At 40.3% G+C, this 27875-nt stretch overlaps 4 protein-coding genes across 6 annotated transcripts; 3 read left to right on the forward strand and 1 right to left on the reverse strand.

The window, feature by feature from the left end:
• Positions 1-265: 265 nt before the first annotated feature.
• Positions 266-12753, reverse strand: Grip128 (gamma-tubulin complex component 5). The gene is made up of 17 exons (XM_022057383.1): positions 12627-12753; positions 9779-9991; positions 9325-9516; positions 8270-8526; positions 7437-7614; positions 7037-7253; positions 6455-6587; positions 6001-6168; positions 5465-5646; positions 4635-4941; positions 3527-3749; positions 3235-3402; positions 2269-2389; positions 1771-1974; positions 1301-1383; positions 797-956; positions 266-443 (listed from the first exon to the last, which is right to left on the reverse strand). Exons 1-17 carry the CDS (start codon positions 12696-12698, stop codon positions 370-372), a joined length of 2952 nt encoding a protein of 983 aa, XP_021913075.1. The 5' UTR covers positions 12699-12753; the 3' UTR covers positions 266-369.
• Positions 12723-14975, forward strand: LOC110826600 (protein IMPACT). The gene is made up of 5 exons (XM_022057393.1): positions 12723-12860; positions 13379-13611; positions 13777-14031; positions 14185-14344; positions 14661-14975. The coding sequence occupies exons 1-5, from the start codon at positions 12837-12839 to the stop codon at positions 14832-14834; spliced, it is 846 nt and encodes a 281-aa protein (XP_021913085.1). The 5' UTR covers positions 12723-12836; the 3' UTR covers positions 14835-14975.
• A 1670-nt stretch (positions 14976-16645) lies between these two features.
• Positions 16646-19189, forward strand: LOC110826601 (arylalkylamine N-acetyltransferase 1). The gene is made up of 5 exons (XM_022057394.2): positions 16646-16852; positions 17264-17334; positions 18100-18389; positions 18557-18694; positions 18793-19189. The coding sequence occupies exons 1-5, from the start codon at positions 16838-16840 to the stop codon at positions 19068-19070; spliced, it is 792 nt and encodes a 263-aa protein (XP_021913086.1). The 5' UTR covers positions 16646-16837; the 3' UTR covers positions 19071-19189.
• A 65-nt stretch (positions 19190-19254) lies between these two features.
• Positions 19255-27649, forward strand: LOC110826666 (uncharacterized). Of its 3 annotated transcripts, XM_087357012.1 has the most exons (10): positions 19317-19514; positions 20202-20397; positions 21626-21833; positions 22254-22625; positions 22826-22980; positions 24220-24394; positions 24529-24701; positions 24933-25088; positions 26638-26925; positions 27371-27649. In XM_087357012.1, the coding sequence occupies exons 2-9, from the start codon at positions 20218-20220 to the stop codon at positions 26908-26910; spliced, it is 1692 nt and encodes a 563-aa protein (XP_087213138.1). In that variant the 5' UTR covers positions 19317-19514; positions 20202-20217; the 3' UTR covers positions 26911-26925; positions 27371-27649. The 3 variants fall into 3 exon arrangements, with proteins under 3 accessions (XP_087213137.1, XP_087213138.1, XP_021913222.2); XM_087357011.1 differs by having other exon boundaries at positions 19255-19389; positions 26638-27649; XM_022057530.2 differs by having other exon boundaries at positions 26638-27649.
• Positions 27650-27875: the final 226 nt, after the last annotated feature.

Raw genomic sequence — 27875 nt, forward strand, 5'->3', positions numbered from 1 at the left:
CCTAGCCCCACCCACCCTATTGGCATATTCATCGCCCTGATGATGGTGGCAGTATGACCTCTGAAACGTTGGTTAACATCAACCAGACTACACAGCGCAACAACCCAGAAGACAGAAATCTTCATACTCACCGCTGTAAAAACCTCAAATCTTACAACAAAAGTTTAAACGGAGATTTAAATTTCTTTTGTAAAATACAACTGAGATGCTCTGGGTAAAAGGAATATGTATTGTACCAGCAGCTAAACAAGTGAAACTGCGCTACTTCTATTGTACTATGACGATATAATTATTTCACTACTTCAATAAATTAATATACATTAGTGATATAAGAACAATAAAAATACAACAGGAGTATTGTTTACAACTTTAGTTAATAGTGATGGCGGCAGGGTAATGCTGTGGAAGTCGTGCCATGTCAAAGGCCGCACACAGACCTGACACTGAAAAGGAAATCGACACGAGCGGTGATCTCAGATTAACGATACAAGTGATACAATTAATCTTATAATGAGACTGTGTACAATTCAGTTTTCTGTGAATTGTAATCCACTTTTATGAATCCTTTCCACTAGTACACATTGCAACCATGAGCACGTCAGACAAAGAAATAAATCTTCTAGTTTAACGTCCTACGTGCTCTTATGGAAATATACAAGAGAAATACACAATAACGACAAGCAGTTATGTCGTCATAAATCCCACAGCAGAAAACATTCAACATTAATTCCGTCACAAAAATCGTACTTGCGTGGTTTCCGATTTCAAGGATGATACAAAACGACGTTATACTCACAGTGTGATGTGGTGTCATTTTCAACCCAGTTGCTAAGGACAACAGCCAGAAATATGTAACATTTGGAGTACAATTCCTCCAGCTCTTTAAGCCTTCCTTCAGGAACAAATACTACTCCAGCCTCCCAAACTTCACACAATCTCAATGCGACCCAAATCATCTGTAAAATATGTACACGCAATATGCAAAGTAAGACTCCTGAAGCGTTTGTTTCTGTTAACAATTTAACATCAAGACGTGCAAAATCATAAATCCAGGAGGCTATGATGGGCTGGGCTAGCAGAGCAAATGAAAGAAACAAATACAAAAATTTGGTCAGAAAACTTCTTGGAAAGACGACATTTGGATGACTTGAGGGGATGGAAGGATAACATTAAGCTGGACCTTACGGAGATGGGTTGTGAAGATGGAATACAGATAGGAGTAGCTCATAATCATATCAAATGGTGGGCTTTGGTATTAGCTCTCAGAAATTGTTATTTACGTACATAAAATGCTCCTTACCTGAAGAACAGAATTTTTTATAACGTCACAGTCATCCGACTGTAAGCAATGTGTATAGACTGTCTGAACGTACGCACTGTGAGCTGGAAAAGAAACAAACACAGTATAACTCTGCGGTATTAAGGAATCAAAACGCAATCACAGAAATCTGAAAAATTCCGTCAAACAATAAACAAAGGTAAGAACAAAAAATAAATAAAAAATTGCATTGGCATAACAATAACCAATATTTCCTTTCAGTTATTGTACACTTAAAAAAATTATTTTTTTGCCGCAGTTTATGTACTGACTGCCGTGGTTCATCTTCCGTCATGAATTAAGATTTGGTTACGAAGATGGCTGTCTTCTGGGTTGCAGCGCCATGTAACATGGTAGAAGTTTACTGACGTTTCAGAGGTATTTGCCGTCTCCATCATCGCCCTGATGATGGAGGCAGCAAGAAAACTGCTTTAACTAAAGCAGGCGTTTACCTTTCATCAGAGCATCAAGATCCTGTGCCTGTTCAATTTTGTGCTCCAGCTCCAAGCTCAGCAAATGTAACACTTGTCCCATGAGGTAACTGTGTACACTGTTCACTGAATAAAGCAGCCAAAATCGCAGACACTGCAGTCTGTGCATTCGGTGCCTTGCCCTTCTGTTCAATGGCTTGGACTTATTCTCCCTCTGCTCCAAATCTGAACCAAGAGCAATAAGAAAAGCAATTACAATGGAGTCGATATAGTGTACATGAAGGGCAAAGCTGTGCATGTGTCATATCAAAAAAAATCCATCTATGTGCAGTAAAGTCAACAGTAGCCGATCAAAAACTCCCCCACATTTTATGGAACCTGGACGTTCATTACTGTCTTTACAGAAGCCTCCCACTTGACGTTAACCTGAGCCAGATGAATCCAGAACAACTGTACTTGTTAATAATTATTCAGATACGCATTTCTAAATTCAACAGGGATACTAGAAACGGCACGTACCTGAGAATCTGAGTTTCTGTAAGGAACAGATGGCCCACTTTATCTTCAGAAGGAACTGAAAGACAGTATTATAGTATTCCATGTTATGTTCACTCAGTATCAAAGACACAGGCCACTGTACCTGTGACACAAGAAATTAAAATCACATAACACAGATATAGTTGCATAATTAACAAGCATAACAAATATTCAAACAGGGATATTCGTTAAAGATAAAGTAACCCGTGTGCCCAAGCACGATGCCAAAAACAGATATAGTGGATGTAAAAATCCGTGCTTCTTGACCTCAGCAGTAGAGGAAGACGCATAGTCAAATGTATGAAGTGAAGCCCTCACGGCCACCGAAGTTGATGAAACACTCTCGGGCTACAAGCTGTATCAGGTGGCTGAACGTTGAACAAACCATAACGAACTGGTTACCCAGAAACTCTGAAGATGAGAACAGACATGGTTCTTGAAATGTTGGCAGAAGATATGGCTTGTTCACCGTTCAGCCATCTGACATGGCTTGTATCCCTGAGAGTATTTCATGATATGTAGTCAACTTCACATCTGACTCCCTAGGAAACGGTATCCAGCACTCAATGGACGGGATGGGTCTCAGAGTCAGAACGACAGTCGTGAGAAAAAAAAAATCAATGCCCCTGTTACAACCCTAGTCAGTCAATCAGTCATTTACCTATTTAAGAATCTACACTCATGATTTTTTTTAATTTTTTTCTGTAATGGGTGTACTCAACAGTCATTGCTCACATTATTCATTTAATTAATATCAGACATCAATAAGTCAGAGAAAATAACTGTCTTCTAAGATGACGTGCTGCACATTCTGAGAGTGGCCGATACTTCAGATGTGCTTACTACCTTCATTATCAGGGCAATGCCCCACAGACACAAGACACAGCATCCCATGGAACAGTAATCTTCACAATCTTAATCTCACTAAGAGCACAGAGGTATACTTACAGTATACCTAAGTTTAATGCTATTTATTGCGTCTTGGACAGATGTTGCATAACGTATGTTGTTATCCACAGATATGAAGAAACGTGAGCTAAACTCTGGGTACCGCTGATCCACACAGCTCTCCAACAGATTAGTCAGTGAGAATGAAGTGGCCTCACACATATGTAACTGTAAAGGTAATTAATTACAGGTATATTCATCTCTGTGCTTTATTAATAAACACTTTATACTTATTACAACCATTAACATAAACTAAAGCGCATAATTCACATTGAAAAGCAAGAGATGTTACCTGTTCAAAGAGTGAAGTGTAAAATTGATGCATGAGGTCACCTGCCTCCATCAGAAAAATTCCCCTAATGATCCGGAAATGTATTGAAAGATCAAATTCGCGTTGAAAGATTGGCTTAATCAAAGAGCACGCTGCTTTCCACTTCTCTTCTACAAGCCCCAAGAGGTTAGTTTCTATCACATGTTTAACAGGCAAGATCTCATGTTCAAGATGTTGAATCAGTCTGTGGAAACATATGATAAAAAGTTCTTAGAAATTTATAAGTAAAGAAATTATGAAGAAAAAGTTATCATATTTATTGGATTTTTAGGTATAATTATATCTCTGAGCACGTTTTCAAAAACTTATTATCTTCCTATAAATATATTTAGACAGTGGCAAAAATAAACTAACCAAGGCACCCTCTTCATTCACATGAAGTAATGTATTTCTGCAACACCAATTACTATATGAGGTGAAGCTTTTGCGGCAGCTTGTAGCTCAAGAATCTTTCATCAACTCCAATTACTATGTACTGGTGGTCAAAGTTTGTTTTGAAGTACTAAGTTTGAATCTTATTACTGGTCTAGTGGTTAGGTTAGGTTAGTTTAGTTTAAGTTAGGTTAGGTTAGCAGGATTCTAGGTTCAATCTTAATGGTTGCCAATATACTACAGTTGTAATTTCTTTATCCCTTCAATCAGCAATGCCCACCTGCCAGTAATGTACGCATTTGCTCTCTTCTGAAAATGAATAACTTAAATATTCTTTCTACTGTTAGTCCACTGGAATTAGTCTAACTGCTACAAACTTGCAACTTCAAGTCTCCAGGTCAGAGTTCAAATGAAGAGATGACAAATAGCACATTTTTCCACCCAACCTGGGGCCTACTACATCTCATACAGGCAGAGCTGGGATCATTAAATCACAAAGCCACAATACTCTCAAAAATAAAATCAATAAAACTAAGTCAGCATGACAACCGGTCAAGTACAGTAAATGTACTGTAATAAATAATCAAAGTGCCACAAACCTTTTGAAAATTATACTGTGCATAAAATACTTTCTAAGTATAAGACTGACTGAATGAAGTTGTCAAGTTAATATACTGGAAGAAAGAGGTGTGCTTACCTTGTATATAGCTGTTCTTTCTTCTTTGAAACACTTATAATTTCACCTTTATCTCCCTGTTCATCATTCTGGTTCTTTTGCTTGAAGGGCAGATAATTTTCAAAAGCTTTCACAAGGAAAGGATCTCCAGCTTGTACCAAATGTTCCTTTACCTCGGTAAAGAAATCGTTGCGTTCATTCTTCCGGTTAGAATCGTAAATAATTTTCTTATCAGCATTTTCTTTCGTATCTAAATGACTGTCTTCTCTTAATGCAAATTTGGATAAGTCCTTCTCAACATGTTCAATAAATTCTTCACACAAACAACCTGCAAAGTAAAACATGAATTCTAAAAGAATTAACCCTGTGAAACGGAGTCCCTCCTCACAAGCTGGCAGCTGTTTAGCTAGTCAAGAAATTCCTTGCCTGTCATGGAACCTTTGGTACAATTTTACAACAGCCTGCTCATTAGCCCTATCACAATCTAGTAAAATCCAGTCTGTATCCCCATACCCCATTTCCTCAATACCCTTTCAATCTTATCCTCCCATTTGTGCCTAGGTCTCCCAAGCGGTATCCTCCTATCAGGTTATACGATTAAAATTGTGCGTGCATTTCTCACGTCTCCCAAAGTCCTGCACATCTCTTTCTACTTTATTTCATCACTTCAATATGCGGATAAGAGTACAAACCATGAACTTTTATGTGTGTATGAAAGCAGAAGAGTATGAAGGAAAAAAAAAGGGGGACTTCTGGGCAGATCACAACATTATTTGCAACATCTGTTAAGAACAACTAAAAATTTTCAACAGCTAATACAAGCATCTAAAAGTAACAATCATGCCACACACCTCGTGACACAGACAGCCTGTCCAACCTCAACAACAAATCCATACTTTTGCCTGCATGAAGCAGTTTGCCGACAATCACTTGTAGGACCGGCAGTGGCTGAATACCTGCACTAACCAGCATCGTTTCATAAGGATGGACTACAAATTCTTCGTCTTGAGGTTCGTGGAATTCACCAGAATCCCTGCAAATGCAAAGTATTTATAAAATGATGTCGTACGATTTTGTGCATATGAACAGAGAGCGACTTACATTGAAAATCACACAAACTGCAGTTCCTAGTACAACTTCAACACGACACATTTTCTCCCTGATCACAGTAAGTCATTTATTAACTACTACCACTACAGCAAACAACAGGAGGGTGGATGGTTTAAGATTCCGTTACAGTTTAACCCTCTATGTCGTCACCCATGTAATTCGACCTCCATGATACCAACTCAGCCCCCACTTCTCCAGTAGGCCCACAGAAACCTGTCTGATACTGAAATATGTTCGTGTCCCTTGCGATCCTGTTAGGTTTCATTATGCGAGTTACCTTGTTATGACAAACTCCTCCCGACAATCCTGCAGTTGTCCGTGAGTCAGCCATGCATCAATGATATCAAGATAAACTTCAAAACTCTTTAAGAACAGCTTCAGCAAGATGGCAGCCTGCCTACTAGTTGATGAATCTACCAGTTCTCTATACAACACTGAAAGAAGACTGTTAAGAACATAGTTTAGCTTTACAATAACACTAATGTAAGCATCCACGCTGAAAAATATCTTACCGAAATAATAAGATTCTTATTTATTATTACTATGCTCTAAACATACAACATTCACCACTGACTATTATTTACGACCACAGCGCCAAAGTCATTGCATCAAGACGTATCCAAAGCAGGGAACAAAATTTCACAAATTCTTATAGCAGTTTTTCAGGCGACTTGATGCGATAATTATGACAGGTCAACAAATTAAGAGACTATAAATTTAAAGATGCATACCACGAGGCTGACAGCCAATTAGGTGATGTTTTCCAATCATACACTGCTCTTGCGTGAACACAGTACACGCTCCTCAACTCATACAACTTTGGTTCTAGTTCATTAGTCAGTTGCAGTAGTGTGTAGGTTCTGTCTGAAATTACAATCAAAAGTAATACCTACGCTGGTATCAAAATCCTCTTTCCAGCATCTCCGTGGCTTATCTTTCACTCTTCAAGAGAATAAAGATAACAAATTCTTAGCATCCTGTTTATGGTACTGAGATTTACGAATTATACCTCATGCTACATAATATCAAACAAATCACAATATTTATTTGTGTAAATGACTCGCTTTCTGCACAATTTTTACATCAGAACAACAGCACAGCAATTATAATCTTCTTCCTTCGTAAAAATAAAAGCTCTCATATAAAAATAAAAAGCAGTGGTACATTCATTGGTCCATAAGGAGGAAGAGTGGATTTGACAGACAAACTTCAATGTAAACGACAAAGTGTCAAAATAAAATATGGGCTATTATATGGTGCAAAAAAAATATCATTTCTTCTTCGTGTTAAAACACTAAATTTAAAGCACATACCTCGTTTCTTTACTTTTGTTTCAATCTGAATGATGAGTGAATTAAAATCATCAAGAAATTCCTTGACTACAGTCCAATAAGCTATGTATGTATTGGGAGGAAATTTTGTACAGTTTGGTATTTCTCTGCTGCAATTCAGATCTTCACTAAAACTCTGAAGTTCTCGCAGCATTGTGAAATAAGGGCACAGACGACTCACGTAGGATGCAAAAGTACCCTGCGGACAGAAACCCAAATCCCTGTTTAGCTCATCAGCACGCAGTGTTGTCAAATGTACGTTTCTGTATCCATCAAGGACTCTTTGCATATAAATCTTCATTAAAGTAAAATGAAATTACTGCTTTCCTGGTAATCTGATATCACTGTACATTCAAAATTCACAATTTTAATTCTACATTACCTTTGTGAGACTTGGTATGGTAATATTTGGATTTACAGTGAACTTCTTAGCCTCTTCTGTGAATAAATAACTTGTACTTGGTGTAAAGAACATCCAGAGAATCTCCCTCAAAACTTTGTATTCACTCAAGATTGTAGTCTGTGGTTCATCATACCCTTGTTTAATCAAATGTTCATCCCTGAAAATAGAATAGCAAACTAAACTAACTCCATGGAGCAGTCCATTATGAGAAGCTGATTTTTACTCAGTTCGTAAAAAAATTCCCCATCACTTATGGAGCCCAAAGGTTCGCTACACCGAAGACGGCCGTCTTCAGATTCGCCACCACGAAAACCTCAAATCCTACTTTCACTACATCGTCCGCAAGACTCCATTGCTGGGTTCAATTGTAAACCTAATCCTTTTCCCTTAAGATATGTCGCAGAAATCTGTAGATAATTAACAGTAATAAATAGTTCTAATATTCTACCAATGTAAATATGTCTTACTAGGAAACATTATATACTCCACAAATAACTGAAGTGTTTAAATAAAAATGCAGACTTCCTTTCCAAATTAGGTTTATGCTCATAAACGCTGCTTTAAAATTTCCCCGGCATTTCCCCTCAATTGTAGACTCCTATTTCAGTTTTACAGTTAATAATTTTATTAACTTCAAACACATCTTTCACATTCTGGCAAACTCTGACAGCTACAGACACCTTCTTATTTAATAATGCTGCCACTATGGGACTATAAAATATCATTGAATATATATCAACATTATTTATTTACTAACCAACATTTTGGTAATAATTTTGTACCATAACTCTACCACATTTTCATGAACTAACCACAACTTTGCCAAATTTGCTGCTGGAAATCTGCTTGATGTATTATGATATATCCCTTCAGAAGTCCAATATGGTTGCATAATACTAGTTTCCATCCACTTCTCTGCCGAATAAATATCCTTTAAATTACGAATAAAATACTCCTTCGAAGTATTTTGAACTTCTAAGTTCAAAGAAGAAACAGAATTAATGATTTCTGCTGCTAACATTTCAGATCCTTCATCTTGCGGTTCATCTAAGTCACTGCTGAATTCTTCCTAGAAAAAAAATACAAGCAACGTGTTAAAATATCTCCAAAGTGCAAAAAACCAAAGCCTGTAACAAATGAGAATTTATATCCAGCCCAATATAAATAACATAAGTTAAAATTACTACTTTCCTAAACTCTGCATCAAAACATTTTTGGGCAGGGTATGGACAGAAGGTTCCATGCATGTTCAGAGATGTGGTACATAATTAGTCATGCTCCAGCACTCCTGGTCTCAGAAATTTGTCCATAATTCTGCCTTCATAAGAGATCCGTAATCCGTGGCGTAACAGCCCTCTGAGAGCCAAAGCCGACTAGCTGGCTGCTGGCCTCACGTTCACGTGCCTAAGCAGAGGTGAACGATCATCCAACCAGATATAGGGTGATGTGTGGTCAGCATGACGAGCCCCCAGCCATTGCTAGCTTTCCTGACCGGATTATGCTACTCATTGTAGCTCTCCAATTTCCTCACAATGCTGGGTTGGCACCGGTCCCATACCCTGGTCGAAATCTCATGAGAAAATTTCTTCTCCCCCGAGACTCGAATCAGCGTGCATTCTGTATCGCCGGTCCAAAGCATGATGCCTCAGACTGCGCAGCTACGGCGCGGGACCTTCATAAAGAGATAGCTTGGTATAATTCAGACAGTCTGTCATCTTCCTGGAGTAAATGATAAAAACCACAACAGAACTTGTCGGCATGGCTGGTGTCTGACTGAGATCGGAACCACGTACTCCTAAGTGTGGATCAGATGTATTATTTCTCGGTTACTCCGCTGAAGTTATAAGAAAATAATAATTATACTTACGCTTGAAGAATCATCATAAACACAAACAAATTTTTCATCTCCTTCTCGTAAATATGAAGTCCAGTCAAATTGTTCTTCTTCATCATCATGTACTTCTGCAGTTGTTGTAGTTGTTTGAAGGAGATGAGTAGCAGATGTTGGACTGTTTGCTAGATGAAGAAGTAGAGACAGCAGTGACCACTGTATGTCATACTGTACAAAAAAAATTGTACATTCAATTAAAACCATGATAATATAGAAGTTAAAAAAATAACTGAGAAAGCAACGTATGTGATAGACTTTCACATAAAATGCACATTTATGGTATGCACACACCTACGCCAAAAAAACCTGTTCTGACATCTCTTGACACTTTCTGCCAACTCTCTTAAACTATATTTAGAAATTAACATGAAATACAGGAGCAAATATATTTCTACTGCAAATATCAGCACAGAAATGTTAAACAACTCACTTGTGGATGATCACAAAATACTTCATGGCTTAAGAATGTGGTGACAAGCTCCCTGAGTTTCCGTGCTATATCAAGGTGACCGTGCACCTCAAATTTTGTAACCAAACCATCAACTGAGCGACGAACAGCGTGGCTATCCACGGAGAGAAAGCGATGGTGCCACAGGTTGGAGAGCAGGAATCTCTCACACAAATCAAAATTCTCTTCTCCTTCCTACAGGAAATAGTTACTCATTCAGTTTAAACGTGTGATGGAAGTTGCTTTAGAGAACCATGAGTGTTAAAAAGAAATGTCAGATCAATGGGGCTCCAGAAATGACTTAAACCTACTAGCCATTTAACAAAATCCACTTACTTATTATCTTACAAAACCATTCATACAAATGTTTTACATATATATATTACACATTCCATGGTTCCAAAATACATTTTATAATCACAGACAATAAGAATACTGTTTCACTTTATTTTCTGAACTTTGCATACAATTTGTCCCATAAGTTTTTAATATATTTACACCAAGGCTAAAACATACAAGTATGTGTACCATGTTCATATCAAGCATATTATCAAAGCCCAGTAGGGCACATCCTTAAATTTCTATGAGAGAGGTTCAATAAAAAAATGCAATTTCAATTACGAGGGTCGCTCATTAAGTAATGCCCCACATTTTTTTTCTCAGCCAATAATGAAGATAGAAAAGTGTACTTTTACATGCTTGAGATTTGATGTTTCCCGCGTTCGTGTACGGAGTTTCAAATGATTCCAACCGATAGCGGAGCTGTAGTGAACTGTTAAAATGGCGTCTGTGAACGACTCTCGTTACAAGCAACGAGCTGTAATTGAATTCCTTGTTGCTGAAAAAGAAACGGTGGTGAACATTCATAAACGTTTGTGTGCTGTGTATGGAAGCTGTGCAGTCAATAGGTGCACCGTTGGTCGCTGGGCTAAGAGAGTTAAAGCTTCAGGAAGTGAAGAAACCGAGCTCCGTGATCTGCCGCGCTCTGGGTGTCCTGCCACAGCCACCACTCCAGACATGTTGAACCGCGCGGATGCCATTATTCGTGAGGATCGGCGCATCACAACTCGACAATTGGCCCAACAGCTTTCAGTCAGCAATGGAAGTGTGATTGCAATTATAAGGGCTCTCGCATATTCGAAGGTGTGCGCAAGATGGGTTCCACGAAGTCTCACAGCAGACCACAGGATTCAAAGGAAAACGATTTCTTCTGAATTGTTGGAGCGTTTTGATGCTGAGGGAGAGGTCTTTCTGTCCCGGATCATTACAGGTGACGAAACCTGGATACACCACTTTGAGCCAGAGACAAAAAGGCAGTCAATGGAGTGGCATCATCCTCAATCACCGAGAAAGAAGAAATTCAAGACAACTCCCTCCGCCGGAAAAGTCATGATGACTGTCTTTTGGGACAGTGATGGGGTCATTCTTGTGGATGTGATGCCAAGAGGTGCGACCATCAATTCAGACGCGTACATCAGGACCCTGAAAACCCTCAAGAAGCGTTTTCGACGAGTTCGGCCTCACAAGCATCCAGCAGAAATTTTGCTCCTGCACGACAATGCACGCCCTCACACAAGTCTGAGAACCCGGGAAGAAATCACCAAATTGGGTTGGACGGTGCTACCCCATCCACCCTACAGTCCAGATCTGGCACCCTCCGACTTCCATCTCTTTGGGCCACTTAAAGATGCTATCCGCGGAACAAGATTTGAAGATGACGAGAGCGTGATTCAAGCAGTGAGGACATGGCTACGTGCACAGGACAAGAGCTGGTACCGGCAAGGCATGCACGCACTTGTTCCACGCTGGCGTAAAACCGTACAAGTTGATGGGGACTATGTGGAAAAATAGTATGTGTAAAGGAAACATTGATTTATATTGTCACTAAATTTGAGCCATCTTGAATAAATATGTTCTGAGGAAAAAAATGTGGGGCATTACTTAATGAGCGACCCTCGTACATTAAAAGTGATCTTGATAATATGAATACAAACAAAACAAACCTTTCTGCATTTGTACCTAGTTAATTTTTATTCTTTTTTCAGCAGTGATGATAATGCGACACGTGGCTGATCCACTAACAGAATGCACAAGAAAAAAAACTGTGATCTGATTTTATATTCGGGGGATGTGAAAACTAGTAAAATTTATGGTAGTTTGACTACAGTATTGTGATAAGTGTATAGGTTATGGAATAGTTTAAAGGATGGCAGATGTGTGTTGTTGAGGTTAGATGTTTTGTGTGGCTACTAATTGAAACATGTTTAGGTTAGGAAGCAGATCAATCGGTGCATCCAAGACAACCAAAGAATCAGCACTAGTGAAAGTGCATCTTAAATAATAAGGAGTCATGGGAAAATGTGCAAGAATGGCATTTAATACTGAAGAAATCTGGACATTTGTTGGCTGATGTACCAAATGCATTGAAAAGCAGGGTGATCACACTTCACAAAATTTTTGGCTTGCAGGGTTGCTCCTATAAAATACGATTTACAGAAAAATATGTATGGAAGGTAAAGGAACGTTCCAAAATAAATCAGTGGCTTCCAAACATTTGAACATAACCTGTACGATCTGTAACTTACTTCAAATTTCAAAATCCATAACTCCTACCGCATCTTTAAACGTGAATGGTGTAAAATATTACGACACAGGGCCACATACGTATAAGCTGAATGCAGGAACTTTATATATACTATTAAATGTAATATTAAATACATAAACAAGTTCTGAAATAGAGTGTAGGTTGGACATTTACAAGTCTACCACTTATGATACAATATTAAACAATCACAAACCGAAGGTGGCAAGCTATGTAACAATTACTTACATGAAATTTTGTTAACTGGATTATTAGGTTACGAACTTCAGGTATTATTGCTTCTTTAGCCCTTCCCGCCATACTGTAGTGGAGATCATAGATAACCAGTCTACCAGAGAAATCAATGTGTGTTTGACGCTATTATGTGACCAATGTTTTATGGCAGTTAGTAGGTGGCATATGTTTCTCTTATAACTTCTTTTACTACGGAATTATAAAATGGTTGACAATTTATCAAGACAGGTTAGTGAATGTATATCAGTCATAGCAATACGAAGTCAACGACAGAAACGTGAAGATGACGTTGAAAAAAATTGGTAATGCGCACAATGTGTTTTTTGCTGTATGTAGTCAAGGACATAGTTATACTTTCACAGCCTTAGTGCAGGTTTTATCACATATTTCGCATGTAGGGCTGGTATCGTTCTACAGATTTTGTGGCGGAAATTATGCACTATATGTCAAATGGTGTCATGCCGTCATTCTTAGCGGGTTGCTATAAGTTAATGCATCCGTGACATGGAACTACTGCCTTTCCATTAGTCTTTCTGATGCCCCAGTAGATGGCAGGAATCATCCTGTTTATCAAATCCTGTATGTTCTCAAAAATAGAAGTCTGACATCCAACCACTGTAAACCCTCTTATAAATTTCAAATATCAGAAATACAGTATTCATTCCCACCCAACAAAACACTGTGGTAACATGAAATAATATCAGAATAGTGAACACTATCATAACTTAAAGGTTGTCATCTTACAGGTAGAAGAGATTGAAGCCTTGTGTTCAATATATAGCAGAGAATGGAAAACTGAAGATGAGGTGGACCGTACTTATAGCATAAAAATAGAAGAAGGCATCCAAACTGCTGTTCTGTATGTGACACTACCAGCAGATTATCCTGCAGCAAGTCCACCGCAGTACCAGCTATCTGCACCTACTTTAGGTGCACAGGAGAAAACAAAAATTTCTTCAGAGCTGGATCAAATTTATTTGTAAGAATAATTTGTTTTTATACACAATCTGAACTTATCTCGAGTAATAAAGTTTTTTTATCAAATATACGATTCTTTTAACTTATGCATTTCTTCTAAGTGTAGGAACATTGAATTTTTTTTATATTTCTTACAGTATGAAGTTTTAGAAAAATTATTTTTCAGAGAGAACATTGGGGAAACAGTAATTTTCCAATGGATAGAGAAGGTACGAGAACTTCTCTGCAATATGCAGGCCTCAGAGGCTCCTGAAGAAGAAGATGAAGATGAAAGAGGAGGAGGTTGTAATGAAGTGATGTCTGCGTGTTCTGTGGGTCAGCACATTGTTAGGCCAACCATTATTCATGGCACTGTCATCACTGACAGAAAAAGTGTGTTTCAAGGACATACTGCAATTGTCAGAAATACTGAAGAAGTTTCGTAAGCATATTTAAAGTTATATATATTAAAAAAATTACATTGCTTTATATATTCATTCCATATATGCCAGTTATGACATTTCCCTCTGGCAGGAAAAGATGTTTAAAGAACTTTTTAAACGAAATTAACAGTTGCTGGTGGTACTGTGTGTAGGCAGGTGCTGGAGGAACTCTATCAGAACAAGAAGATAGCACATGCTACACACAACATGTATGCATATCGCATCTGTAAGGAAGACACAAAATGTTGCATACAAGACTGTAATGATGATGGAGAGGCACAAGGTGGAAGCCGCCTGCTTCATTTGCTACAGGTATATTTACGATAGGAGTCAGGATGCTCAGGAAAATTATAGGACTGATCAAACTGGCTGCATGGTGCGATCATGGGTTCGAATCCTGTTCAGGGAATGGATGGAAATAGGTAGAGGTTTCACAAAAGGCTGATCCCCTGCCCAAAGAATCCCACCAAATGTCCAAGACTCACATTCCGAGTGTAAAAGCTAAAAATGAAGAATATATAAGGACACAATTAGAATAGATTCTTAAGGATAAAGTTGTTATAATGTGAAAGTATATATCGTGATATCTTGTGATGGAGTAATTGTATAACAAGTGAATTTGTTTCAGATTCTGCACTTACAGGATATTATGGTGGTCGTGACACGTTGGTATGGCGGCGTTCATCTGGGCCCCGACAGGTTTCGACATATCGGTAATGCTGCCAGACAAGTGTTGGATATAGCTGGTTTAATTGAGCCTAGTAATCAACAGAAGAAAAGTAGGAAGAAGGAGACAAGTTGATCGCGGTACAGCATTTGAAGCTGTGTGCCAAGCCAAAAAAGCTTTATTACTTGTTATGGTGTAAAAGAGTGTGTATGTGCACTTTAGGACTTTGGAATTTGGTATGATAGTTCATATGAATAAAAGATACATAAACCGAGACACCAGAGACGTTTCCTTCTTGAGCCCCAGTCATGAGTATGTTTCTGTTTTATATGTGACGTGACACGTTACTGGTCCCGGATGTGGTTTTAAACCGTGACACCTCTTCCTCTGAGAGCAGGTTAAAAATTCTGAACTGGATAGCTCAGTCAGTATAGTGACTAGCTACGGGCTGGACGGCCGTGGTTCGATCCCCGACGGGGGCAGAGGATTTTTCCTCTAGCCTCTACGTCCAGACCGGCTCTGGGGCCCACCCAGCCTCCTCTACAATGGGTACCGGGGTCCTTTCCCGGGGGTAAAGCCGGCCGGGGCGTGATGCTGACAACTCACCCCCATCTAGTGCCGAGGTCAAGGAAGAGAGGAGCTATACCTCCACTCACCCCAAACGCCTACATGGCGTATAGTGGGACAAACTTTACTTTACTTTACTGGATTAAAACAGGAAGAACAAAGGGTCAAATATGAGCGATTCTTTCATGAACTGAATAATAAAGTAATTTTGGAATCCTATCAGCGTTACCAATGTTTCTTTCTTCTTGTTAATTTATCTTAACATAACCCTGGTACACGAAACGTAAACGCTGTTACTCATTTCATCTGACGAACCATCGAGTTCGCTAACCAGTTTTGCTGACCTCGATTCAGCAACAAGCAAGGATAAAGCGGTAATTCCCACAGTTGTACGTTCTAATATCCAGTAACGTGACGGGATTTTCTCGACCGCAAGAGATAACGGTTTCAAAACATCTCGACCGTCAAATCTCCATTCCCATCACGAACATAAACGAAACCTTGTACAAGTAAACATTGTCGAAGTCCACTTCACAAAATTACACCACAAACAATATTTAAATAGTGTTTGCTAGTCTAGCGGTTTGTTCCTTAGAGGCACTGGTCATTCAATATGGTTAAGACTGGGAATGTCGCAAATGTGGGGCAGAACATTTTCATAAAGGATTTCGGTGGGGAATCATGTTGGAAAACATTCACTTGGAAGAGCGATTAGAAAAATGGTACACAGTTGTTAATAGGGGACGATTAATTAGCACTTAAAATTGTTAAGTATCTACCAAGAGTTCGTAATGACTTAACAAAAGTTCCAGGCAGTAACCTTCTTTTAAGCACCGTCAGATCCATACGCAAAGAACCAAGGAAATGCAAAATTCCTTGATTGGTGTCGTCAAAGTGTTGAGATAGGCAATCAGGGGGGCCAGTCACACTTTATCGCATTAAAACCTGACTTGCATTTAGTTTATTTGCCGAAATTAAAGTTCATCCTCTGTATCCATCTATTTACGCCTAAATTTTCTGAGTGGATTCTTTCTTCCACGTTCTTCAACCAAAATATTACATACATTTCTCACCTTACTCGTGCGTCCCTCTGAGATCCACTGTTCTCAGCAGCCTGTTGTTATATACCACTTTCTAATGTGATACCTGAACTTCGAATAACTTAGCAAATGTAGCATTTTTCTGAAACAAATTAACACAAGGGTAAATGAAGTATACAAAATACCACACACGGTTATTTTAAAATATGTGTAGTCCATTTGGAGTACTATATTCCGTCAAGAACTGAACGCAATGACGCCAATTAAAATACTGGTTTAGACTACTGTTTTATGACGAACATAAAATATTCTCGTGCGTACAACACTGGCCTCTGGAAGTCCACGATACGTATCCCCACTAACGTAACCTGTGGCTTTTTAAGCTGTGGGGAATGCCCGTGTATAACACAGCAGCAATCTAAAGCACGACAGCAAATTCATTTATCAGTTACGTAAGAAAAGCAGCAGATAGTTTCCAGTTGCCTAAAGTGTTGGACTGCGCAGAGGTCACGCCGAGGTAAAAGGAGGAAGATGAGTTCTTTTATGGTACGTACAAGTGTTTCCTACACAGGCTTCACATGGCGACATTACACTAAGCCTATAGGTCAATATCTCACGACGTATCAAATCGTGTTTATGTTGTAAAGGAATATATACACTTACACACTAAAAATAAATGACTAACCTAACCTTTAGTATAATACAAGACATGTTTTGCATCAGCGATCAGGCCTCTAACTCATGACCGACGTGTGACAATGTGCTGTTTAGTCATGAGTATGCAGTAATGATGAAATGATGATTGGCAGGGTAAAATCTAATAAGAACTAAGAGAATAAATCTGCTTCAATAGCCCTGATCGTCGCACTTGCGACTTTACATTAACCTGAAATGAAAAGCCATCGAAAAAATGGCCATTGCCCACTTTAAAGCAGAAACATGTTTTGTTGTTCGCAGGGAGCACTCGCCAAAAATGGTAGATCACTCTCACGAAATATGACATCATCTGTGCTGAGGGGTAATAGCAAGTGAGTACACATAACTCGTAATTTTAAGAAGAGAATATCGAAAGAGAATGGCAATTTAAATGTGCCCCTCAAAAATTACGTTGGCACCATTGAAAACGCTGGCGGAATTAAACAATATTATTATTCATTCCCCTATTTCTATATAGCTGATTTTAATTTCATTTAGAGAAACGGTAAGATTGTGACATTATTATTATTATATCTGCTCTTTAGTAGAATGTATTACAAATGAACAATTTGTTTGTGAACCGAGAGTGTGGAAAACTACTAACATTTTAACCAGTGGAGTGTGGTAGAATGGTAAAAAAGAAGATCGGTGAGTGTTGTTGATGGCTGCCATCGACTGTAACACGTGTTAAAGTTAAGGAGCAAACGATCAGCGTGTCCGGAACAACCGAAGAATAAACATTAGCGAAAATTCATCTGAAAATTTCATCAGTTACGAAAAGCAGTGAAAAACGTTTCAAGGTCAACCGAAAACATTTTATTTAGACAGAATCACTAAACGTGTGGGCTACAGGACTAAGTTTGTTAAAGAGCAAAACAATTGCATAAAAACTGCTTACAACGTCCGCCTTACTTTTGCATATAAGCATAATTTTTAACACAGTATAAACCAAAATAAGCTTCTATTATCGGAACGTATCTCAATACAAGAAGAATGTCTCTTTGACTCTGAAGGCACAACAACCAATACAGTATACGGGTAAATTGGCATAATTTCATGTCTGTTTACGTCGAAATTCGGCGTTTTTCTCGTTTCAGGGCGAAGAGTGGAGACATCCATGTCCAGCAGGTGCCTGAGAGCCGTTACCGTGACGTGCTGGACCATATCACCCCGATCTTCCTGCAGGATGAGCCCCTGTCTCAGTGCTTCCCGCACTGCACCACAGGACAGAGAGAACGGGATTTCCACGAATACGCGGAAACGCAACTGCGCAGTGGCCTGTGCGTCATGGCGCTAGATGGATCCACTGTCGTCGGTGCTTGCCTTAGCCGGCCTTTAAAAAGAGACCAGGTGATCGGGTGTTCAATACCACCCTCTGATGATCCAGGTATGACCTTGAATTTGAAATCGTTGAGTACTCATCTGAATTCAGACATTCAATTGCACGACTAAAACAAATAGGTGGCGAGAGTGATGCTGGCTGCTTTAACTCTCATCACGTGACAATGTCCCCTCGAATATCGTCCTTTTTTTCAACCATCTCGTTTGTTACAGCTGAAGACCCCCTAATTGCCAATGTAGCGCGCATGCTTATAACAGTTCACCAACAGCTGAACCTCTTCGAAACTCTTGGAGTTGACACATTCTTCGAGGTTGGACTATTATCTGTGGAGCCTTCACACACAGGAAGAGGTAAGAATACTTGTTACGAATGCTAATGTCATCTCTGGATCAAATATAAATTTGAGGTACTCTAAAAATTGATATGCTCGATGGATGTGATCCCACAGGATTGGCTCTGAAGATGGCGCGAGCTAGTCTGGAACTGGGGGCCTCGCAAGGGTTTCGGGCAGCAAAGGCCGACTGCACCAGTGCGGCGTCAGCTAGTATTATGGGGCGGACCGGCATGATGCCTGTCCACAGGTTGCTGTACGACGAGTACAAGATTGATAATAGAGTGGTATTCAAGAAGACGCCGATAAGAGGTCCTGCCCTGACAGTGATGGCTGCCAGGCTGCAAGATATACAGCCACACGTTCTACCAGTTGAAATAAAGTCTAAAATATGATTAGGCCCAAACTTGATGCTGATTATAACTTCACGGGTTGGCAACATTCGACCCGCCAGCACACGATTCTTATGACGTGCCAACTTACATAATAAAAATTGTTATAAAATATCAGAAAACGTTTTTGTTCATCTGGAGAAAATTATATAATTCATACGTCAGCGAGTAATCTGCAGATAAGACCACTCTGTGTGGATGCATTTATACCGTTGCACTCGCGAGTGATTTGTCCGTCAGCACGGGGCAAATCGCTCACACTAAACAGTGTTTAATCACGTCTAGTGCACACTGGTCGTTATCATCAGCTTCCAGCTCGCAGGTTAAAGATTGTTTTGTGGTTATTATTACACATGTTATTTTCAAATTCATTTGATTTATAGGCAATTTACACAAAAAGTCGTACAGTATCTGTGTATGAGCTGTGTTTTAACTTTTTATACGAAGGTAAGTATGTGAGAATGAAAAAAATAGGAAATTTTAATGTGCCTCAGAAGCGATGTTAGCAACACTGAGAAACGCTGTGAACATTATAAACCTGTGCTTAATTAGAATTTGAAGTTTTCACGGCAGCGAGTATGAAGATGTCTGTCTTCTGGGTTGTTGCGCTGTGTAGTCTGGTCGATGTTAACCAACGTTTTAGAGGTCATACTGTCTCCATCATCAGAGTATGACGATTTCTGTATTCTGGGTTGTTGCGCTGTGTAGTCTGGTCGATGTTAACCAACGTTTTAGAGGTCATAGTGCCTCCATCATCGCCCTGATGCTACAATGACACAATGCGTCAGAAGAACAATTGTGATCTGACTCTTAGAAAAACTAGAGAAATTTATGGACGAATGACAATTCAATATGGCGATAACAACATGGGTCCTATATACGTAATAATCATTATATCATTAGTATTAGATTTCAGGTTCTTAGGGCGGCGGACAAGCCCCTGATGATGGAGGCAGCAAACACTTCTGAAACGTCGGTAAACTTGTCAGACTTGCCACAACCAAAAATACAACCATTTTCCTATTCATCTACCTACCACGGTTTGTAGTCAAGCACGTTCTGACCTCATCGCTTTTCCGTAATAGTCTCCGTGTTAAAGTGACGTTCGTACGTTGACCGTCCTTTCGTTCACAGAACCAAGTGACCCAGGATGAACTTCCGGACTCGCCTTCTAAGGTCAGGGCTGCGTCTGACGTGCAGGCATGAGCGTCTTCTGAGCGTTTCGAAACACGTCATTAAGTCGCCGTTACCTGACGTCACTTTACCGACCGTATCTTTGTCAGATTATGTGTGGCAACGGGTCGACCAGTGGCCGAACAAAGTGGCCTTCGTAAGTAACACAATTATACACACAGCCAGTGAAGGTGGGCCGATATGACAACAACGCGATGGGAACAGCCCTGGAGCAGAGAGAGAGCAAACCAGGATACTGAAAGCTGCATATCGAGTTCTGGGGAAGAGATAACCACTGACGATGAAATTGGCGGGGCGTGTGGAACCCTGGAGACGTAGATCAGAAATGTACTAAAATTTTGGAGCAAAATCAGAAGTAAAGAGACCTGGGGCATATATGGGCGGGTAATATTGAATTGGATCTGAAATAAATATGGCGTGAGGTGAAATTCATTCATCTGACTCAAGAATGGGTGCTGTGACGCATTAAACAGCTTGTCAATAAATAGTCTGTCCCACAGAGTGAAAAGTTTCAAACCAGTTTCGAGGGAATTTAAACACGGCTGATGGACATGTTACACGTAGGAAAAGGTAGATGATTGTTCTTTGGACATTTAAGGACTTGTTACTTTCCTGGCGAATTGGAAAGGATGGGAAAGAAACCAAACGGCGGGACCCCCAAATACGAAGCAAGGGAAGGGCAATCCATATGATTGCATTTGGTCAAAAGCCTGGTTCACAATTAACTGAGACCAGTGTCGCTAACAATTTATTTCTTAATATTTTAATATTTTCCGTCAAATCACAATTTTAATAAGATAATAAAATATTTAAAATATCATTTCACGTTCCGCATCGAATGATCGATTTACAAATTGGAACGTCTCTTACGACATGTTTCGGTTATATTTAACCGTCCTCAGGTATAAATTAGATTGGTAAAATTTAAAACTCGAATTACAATCATTTACAATGTTATGCAGTTTATTGAAATGTTCTTATCAGATTACTCTTATATATTAGAAGGAAGGTATTGTTTTTTATATGGCATGGTTCATCTGGATGTTCAATATTAGTCGGTGATGAGTTGATAGAGACATGACGTGTCTGGCGGAAGACATCTAGAAGTATTACTGTGTCGGGTCGAGGTTTAATACTGAACGTGAAATGATATTTTAAATATTTTATATTTTATTATCTTATTAAAATTGTGATTTGACGGAAAATATTAACCTAATTCACAATATGACGCAAATATACTACCTTATAATTTATTTCTTGTGGATTGTAATCAACTGATACAGAACAGTTTCACTGTGCACTTAATTTCGTAAATCGGGCATTACTAACCAACTTCTTGTCACTGTCTTGACTCCCGTGACTAGGAATGCGGCGTGACAGGCCGTCGCTATAGGTACGCCGAGGCGCGCGACCTCTGTCGGCGTTTTGCCGCATCTCTGCGCCGAGCAGGTCTGCAACCAGGCAACACACTCACCATAGTGATGCCCAACACAGCGGAGTGGCCGATCGTATGTCTGGGTGCTGTGGAGGCAGGACTTGTCGTCTCTACTGTCAACCCGCACTCCACCGCCGGTAAGCAAACAGTGGTCGCCATCACGCCAGCGAAAATAACCACTGTGACATATCTTAGATTTCCTCACGGTGGCGAGTCTGAAGATGCCTGTCTTCTGGGTTGTTCCTTCCTGTAGTCTGGCAGAAATTTTTCGTCCTGACGATGGACGCAGAAAGCACATCTGAAACGTCAGCAGACTTCTGCCAGACCACACGGCGCAACAACCCAGAAGACAGCCATCTTCAAATGTCAACATAGTCTTAACCTTGAAGTCATTAATTCAAAATTAGCGTGTTCCTCTTAAGTGAACAATTCTGAGATGACGGAACCCGAAGGATCAACCAAAGCTCGGCACTAGTCACGATCCTAAGCCAGTTCTGTCCACTTCCGATCCTCACGAGATGTCCCAAAGATTCGTCTTAACCAAGTGCTTCTTCCAGAGGAGATCACACGGCAATTGAGGGACTGCGATCCACGAGCAATAGTGACTCTGTCCGCCATTCACAGCACAGTCCAGGAAGCCGTCACACTGGCTGGCACACAAGTGAAACCGCTCATCGTCATCGCTCCGGGAATCGAACCTGGGTCTGACATTCCTACTGGAACTGTTGACTTGGCACAGATGCTTCAAGACGGCGTCGATACTTCAGGGGTGGGTTTTGATGTTAACATTGAAGACACTGTAATGCTGCCGTACTCCAGTGGGACAACAGGGCTGCCCAAAGGAGTAATGCTGAGCCACAGAAATGTAGTTTCCCACATCGCACAAAACAACGATCGGCAAGAGATCTGTATCAGCGAGCCTGCCCTAGGTACGGTCCTTCATTTTGTATAATCAGTTTCACCGTGAGGCGTTCGGGAGGTACTCGGTTCGAATATCGACTGATTTCCTGATTTTCCTTAGTCTCCCCAATGAATGATGGAACAGTAGTCATCTTAAGATAGCCAATAACAAGCTAAGGCGGTAAGTCCGAAGTCTGGTCGAAGTTTCAGAGGCCGTTTCTGTCTCCAGGTTCCCACCAGGAAGTGACGCCTGTGGTTCTGCCATTGTTCCACGTCTTCGCCCTACACATGGTGCTTCTACCTAAAATAACCCACGGTGCCAAGTTCGTCATGCTGCCTAGATTTGAACCCGGCCCTTTCTTCAAACTGCTAGACGAACATCAGGTAACGCAAGATTCTCAACTACGTCCATGTATCTTTCGATGTGTCGATGTATCTTTCTGCAAAGACGCGGTACACGTTTAGTAAGCACACTTTGAAACACTGGCACTCCTCAGGTATGTCGAAACATCAGCTGAAAACTATCTTCTCACGAAGAAGGCCCCAATTTTTCCGTTCATGACCGGAGACCACAGCAACTTCTTGTCCACAAAGGAGGCCATGATAAATCTGATAATAAGTTGAAGCTACGTCATATTCTTTGTCTGGCAGTTGTCGACAGAAAACGAATCGGTCACAGTTCTATCCTAAAGTGGCATGAGGCGATTTGTAGATTTTAACAACCGGGATTGGTTAGCTTCATCCCCAGGGAGTGTTCGGTGATGCGAAGATATAATACCGGATGGACTCCAGAGTCAGTGGACTAGTAGCAAATATAAAATTGCTGCCTCTGCTGGGAATCAAACCCAGCTTGAAGTCACTGTCTTCAGTGACTGAGCGATGCTATCACATTCCGTTAAACTTTCTGTTTAGGTCTTCATTGTGTTTGCACGTAGAAATGTTCTTGTGATAGAAGTTTTGTGGCTTTCCCATCATTTAAACCAGGGGTGGCCAACCCAAATGATCTTTCGGGCCACTTTGGAAATGCATCATAACTCCGCGGGCCACATATAAAATTATATATCCCCATATTAGATTTAGATACACTATAGACATTTTTTTGGAGGTGTAAGTTGAACCAAAAGCGCTAACAACTTTTTGTGCCAGATTTCTCAAATTGGAAAATTTCTCTTTTGTGACGTAAGTGTTATAAAAATCTATTTTTGATTCTGATGTTTCAAAAATGTGTTTTAATTCAATATTGCACTGTAAGTCAACCAGGCAATATCTGTCATATATTCGCAAGAATATTATTTTAAAATCAAAGTTAATTTTTTCTCATAATTTCGACAGATAATTTTTGAATATATGGATGCACAAATAATGCATTTTTTTAATACATTGGTTTTCACTACTTTGGCCATTATAAAATAAATATATTTTGTAAAAGTGTGATGAATCTCGCGGGCCGGAAAAATGTTCAAGGCGGGCCACATGCGGCCCGCGGGTTGGCCACCCCTGATTTAAACCCTTGAAGCAGACATTTTTGTAATATTTACTGTGCTTTTCTTGTGCTGATTTTTCATTCTGTAACACAGTTTTAGTCAAAAGACTGAATCCTTTCTGTTATCGGCCTCTGTACAGGTGACTGTGATGCATCTGGTGCCACCACTTGTGATGTTTCTGGCTTCGCACCCCGGCGTCAGACCGAAGCACTTTCAATCACTACGATATATCCTTTGTGGGGCGGCTCCTATAGGTCGCCTCGACGTGGAGCGACTTTTGAAGAGGGTGCCACCAACTACCAACTTCCTTCAAGGTAACACCTGCCAGTCGTCAGAGATGTGCCGACGTTTCGGAGGTGCTTACTGCTTCCAGGGCGAACACCCTCGTGTTGGAGGCAGTAGGCAGCTCTCAGAAGTAAAGAAAAACAACAGAGTTCTTCCTGTGCAGCTTACGGAATGACGGAGACGTTGCTGGCTACCTCGCAGACGACCAACGGCAGTAACAATTGCGACTCGATCGGCGTGCCGGTCCCCAACACAGAGATGAAAATTGTAGACGTGGAGACAATAACTAACCTGGCTCACGGGGAAATGGGCGAGATCTGCATCCGCGGACCGCAGGTGAAAATCAGATACGTTAAGAAAATTACATAATGAGAAACTCTGCACTTGTACACTTCGCCAGATGTTAGTCAAATCAAAGATGTGAGATTCTGTGGGCATACAGAATGCATGGATAGATGAGGGATGCATACAACATTTTGGTTGGTAAGACTGAAGGGAGGATATCACACGTTTTTAAACAACAAATTCGATTTTCATTAGTTTTATCCGACTTGTATTATGTCTCAGGTTATGAAGGGTTACCTAAATCAACCACAGGTGACCTCAGAGACAATCGATACTGACGGCTGGGTACACAGTGGCGACCTGGGCCACTACGACGAGAACGGTCATTTCTATGTCGCGGACAGACTGAAGGAACTCATCAAAGTGAAGGGCTATCAGGTAACTCAGATCTGACGGAAGATGTCTTGTCAGTGAATCCGACAACTTGACAAAGCAGTGAAGCAAGATGGCCCGCATTTAAAGAGCATCTGAAGATCACTTCACCTTTAAATTTACCAGAGAAAGGATTTGTAGTTTTGTCACTTTAATAAACTGCATGTAATCACATGCCAAAGTACGAACCCAGTAACGACAGGTGACAGAATTAGAACAGAGAAAGATGACGACTGTAAACAAATTATTTCCTCTTACTACACGACTTAATTACGTAAGTAGTCACAGCACTTATCTCGTCTTGACTTTTTAATTTTACTGCAGCATGGAAGTGACGTAACTAGAAGCCATTGCAGTCGTCCTTACTTATTTTACCACAAAACAAAAGTGACGTAACTAGAAGCCATTGCAGTCGTCCTTACTTATTTTACCACAAAACAGAAGTGACGTAACTAGAAGCCATTGCAGTCGTCCTTACTTATTTTACCACAAAACAGAAGTGACGTAACTAGAAGCCATTGCAGTCGTCCTTACTTATTTTACCACAAAACAGAAGTGACGTAACTAGAAGCCATTGCAGTCGTTCTTACTTATTTTACCACAAAACAGAAGTGACGTAACTAGAAGCCATTGCAGTCGTCCTTACTTATTTTACCACAAAACAGAAGTGACGTAACTAGAAGCCATTGCAGTCGTTCTTACTTATTTTACCACAAAACAGAAGTGACGTAACTAGAAGCCATTGCAGTCGTCCTTACTTATTTTACCACAAAACAGAAGTGACGTAACTAGAAGCCATTGCAGTCGTTCTTACTTATTTTACCACAAAACAGAAGTGACGTAACTAGAAGCCATTGCAGTCGTCCTTACTTATTTTACCACAAAACAGAAGTGACGTAACTAGAAGCCATTGCAGTCGTCCTTACTTATTTTACCACAAAACAGAAGTGACGTAACTAGAAGCCATTGCAGTCGTCCTTACTTATTTTACCACAAAACAGAAGTGACGTAACTAGAAGCCATTGCAGTCGTCCTTACTTATTTTACCACAAAACAGAAGTGACGTAACTAGAAGCCATTGCAGTCGTCCTTACTTATTTTACCACAAAACAGAAGTGACGTAACTAGAAGCCATTGCAGTCGTTCTTACTTATTTTACCACAAAACAGAAGTGACGTAACTAGAAGCCATTGCAGTCGTCCTTACTTATTTTACCACAAAACAGAAGTGACGTAACTAGAAGCCATTGCAGTCGTTCTTACTTATTTTACCACAAAACAGAAGTGACGTAACTAGAAGCCATTGCAGTCGTCCTTACTTATTTTACCACAAAACAGAAGTGACGTAACTAGAAGCCATTGCAGTCGTTCTTACTTATTTTACCACAAAACAGAAGTGACGTAACTAGAAGCCATTGCAGTCGTCCTTACTTATTTTACCACAAAACAGAAGTGACGTAACTAGAAGCCATTGCAGTCGTTCTTACTTATTTTACCACAAAACAGAAGTGACGTAACTGTACTGACTTTTACATTTACTACTCTTCTTAACATAGGTACCGCCAGCAGAACTGGAGGAGATTCTGCGCAGTCATCCTGACATTGAAGATGCAGCAGTAATCGGCATTCCTGACGACAGAGCGGGCGAAGTGCCAAGAGCTTTCGTCGTTCTTAAAAGACCTTCTTACATTTCCGAAGAAGACATAAAAGCATTTGTGGCTACGAAACTTTCGGAGCACAAGCAACTGAAAGGCGGTGTGGCGTTCCTCACCAGCATCCCTAAGAGTCTTTCGGGAAAGATCCTGCGAAGACAGCTCAGAGGCAAATGATTACCTCCCAATCAGGTCTGCAACCAAATACTCACGTACCACGCAAAGTAACGAGATCTGATATTCTCGCGGTCCTACAGGCGTCGAAACGAAATTCCACTTCACCCCACACCCGAGACAGCATCTGTAATCCTTCGGCGCAAATCGGGGAGAGACTCCACCCTTTCGCTGTACACGATGTTGTTAACGTACCCCCAGAAGAAGAAGCCCGTGGATGTTATGTCACTGTGACATGCTTTACCTCCACTGCCCCCCATACACACTGGCGATAATAAAATTGTGTTACAGCGACTATTAACAATTTTCCAGTACACTGTAAATAAAATCCTATTATGTATGAGTAATAAAATAATATGCAACTCTGTTTACATCTTGTAAACCCATGTTATGAAGGGGTGGGGTGAAAGTGGATGCAGTTTCTAACGAGAGCTTTACTTCCATTTGTTCTTGTGCTATTTAGGTTACTCCTGCAGAATTGGAAGAGATTCTTCGACGCCACCCTGCAGTGAGCGATGTCCCTGTGATAGGCCTACCACATGAGAGATCAGGAAAGGTGCCCAAAGACCCGAAACTCACTGTGGATGAAGTGAAAAATTTCGTAGCAGACAAAGTGTCAGATTACAAGCACCTGGCAGGAGGTGTACAATTTGTTTCTAGTATTCCAAAGAACCCCACAGGAAAAATATTGTGACGCAAACTTAAAGAAATTTACTGTAAATAAATTAAGATGGCGTGTCAATACTCTGTCCTTGAACATACGAAACACAAAGCAAGTAGAGAATGAAGATGACTGTCTTCTGGGTTCATGCTGCCTCCATCATCATCATCATCATCGCCCTGACGATGATGGCGCTACAACCCAGATGACAGCCATCTCAGTACGCACTGCCACTAGAACCTAAAATCCTACAGAAGACAAGATGGCAATCGTTAGGCAGAAAAGAAGGCGTAGACACCAAATAGGA

This window comes from Zootermopsis nevadensis, unplaced genomic scaffold, assembly GCF_977971745.1.
Source record: "Zootermopsis nevadensis isolate Lab colony 2312 unplaced genomic scaffold, Znev_1.0 Znev_ptg000028l, whole genome shotgun sequence".
NCBI lineage: Eukaryota > Metazoa > Arthropoda > Insecta > Blattodea > Termopsidae > Zootermopsis > Zootermopsis nevadensis.

Coding starts and splice junctions, on each gene's coding strand:
- Grip128 (XM_022057383.1), bottom strand. CDS start 12,698: ATGGCGGGAAGGGCTAAAGAAGCAATAATACCTGAAGTTCGTAACCTA. Junction 7,254..7,436: donor CCATACCAAGTCTCACAAAG/GTAATGTAGAAT, acceptor TTCTGTCCGCAG/GGTACTTTTGCATCCTACGT. Junction 6,588..7,036: donor AACAAAAGTAAAGAAACGAG/GTATGTGCTTTA, acceptor TTGTAATTTCAG/ACAGAACCTACACACTACTG.
- LOC110826601 (XM_022057394.2), top strand. Junction 17,335..18,099: donor GTGCTGAGGGGTAATAGCAA/GTGAGTACACAT, acceptor TTCTCGTTTCAG/GGCGAAGAGTGGAGACATCC. Junction 18,390..18,556: donor ACCACCCTCTGATGATCCAG/GTATGACCTTGA, acceptor CGTTTGTTACAG/CTGAAGACCCCCTAATTGCC.
- LOC110826600 (XM_022057393.1), top strand. CDS start 12,837: ATGGTTGACAATTTATCAAGACAG. Junction 13,612..13,776: donor GAGCTGGATCAAATTTATTT/GTAAGAATAATT, acceptor ATTATTTTTCAG/AGAGAACATTGGGGAAACAG. Junction 14,345..14,660: donor GCCTGCTTCATTTGCTACAG/GTATATTTACGA, acceptor AATTTGTTTCAG/ATTCTGCACTTACAGGATAT.
- LOC110826666 (XM_087357011.1), top strand. CDS start 20,218: ATGAACTTCCGGACTCGCCTTCTAAGGTCAGGGCTGCGTCTGACGTGC. Junction 21,834..22,253: donor CAACCCGCACTCCACCGCCG/GTAAGCAAACAG, acceptor TGCTTCTTCCAG/AGGAGATCACACGGCAATTG. Junction 22,626..22,825: donor TATCAGCGAGCCTGCCCTAG/GTACGGTCCTTC, acceptor TTCTGTCTCCAG/GTTCCCACCAGGAAGTGACG.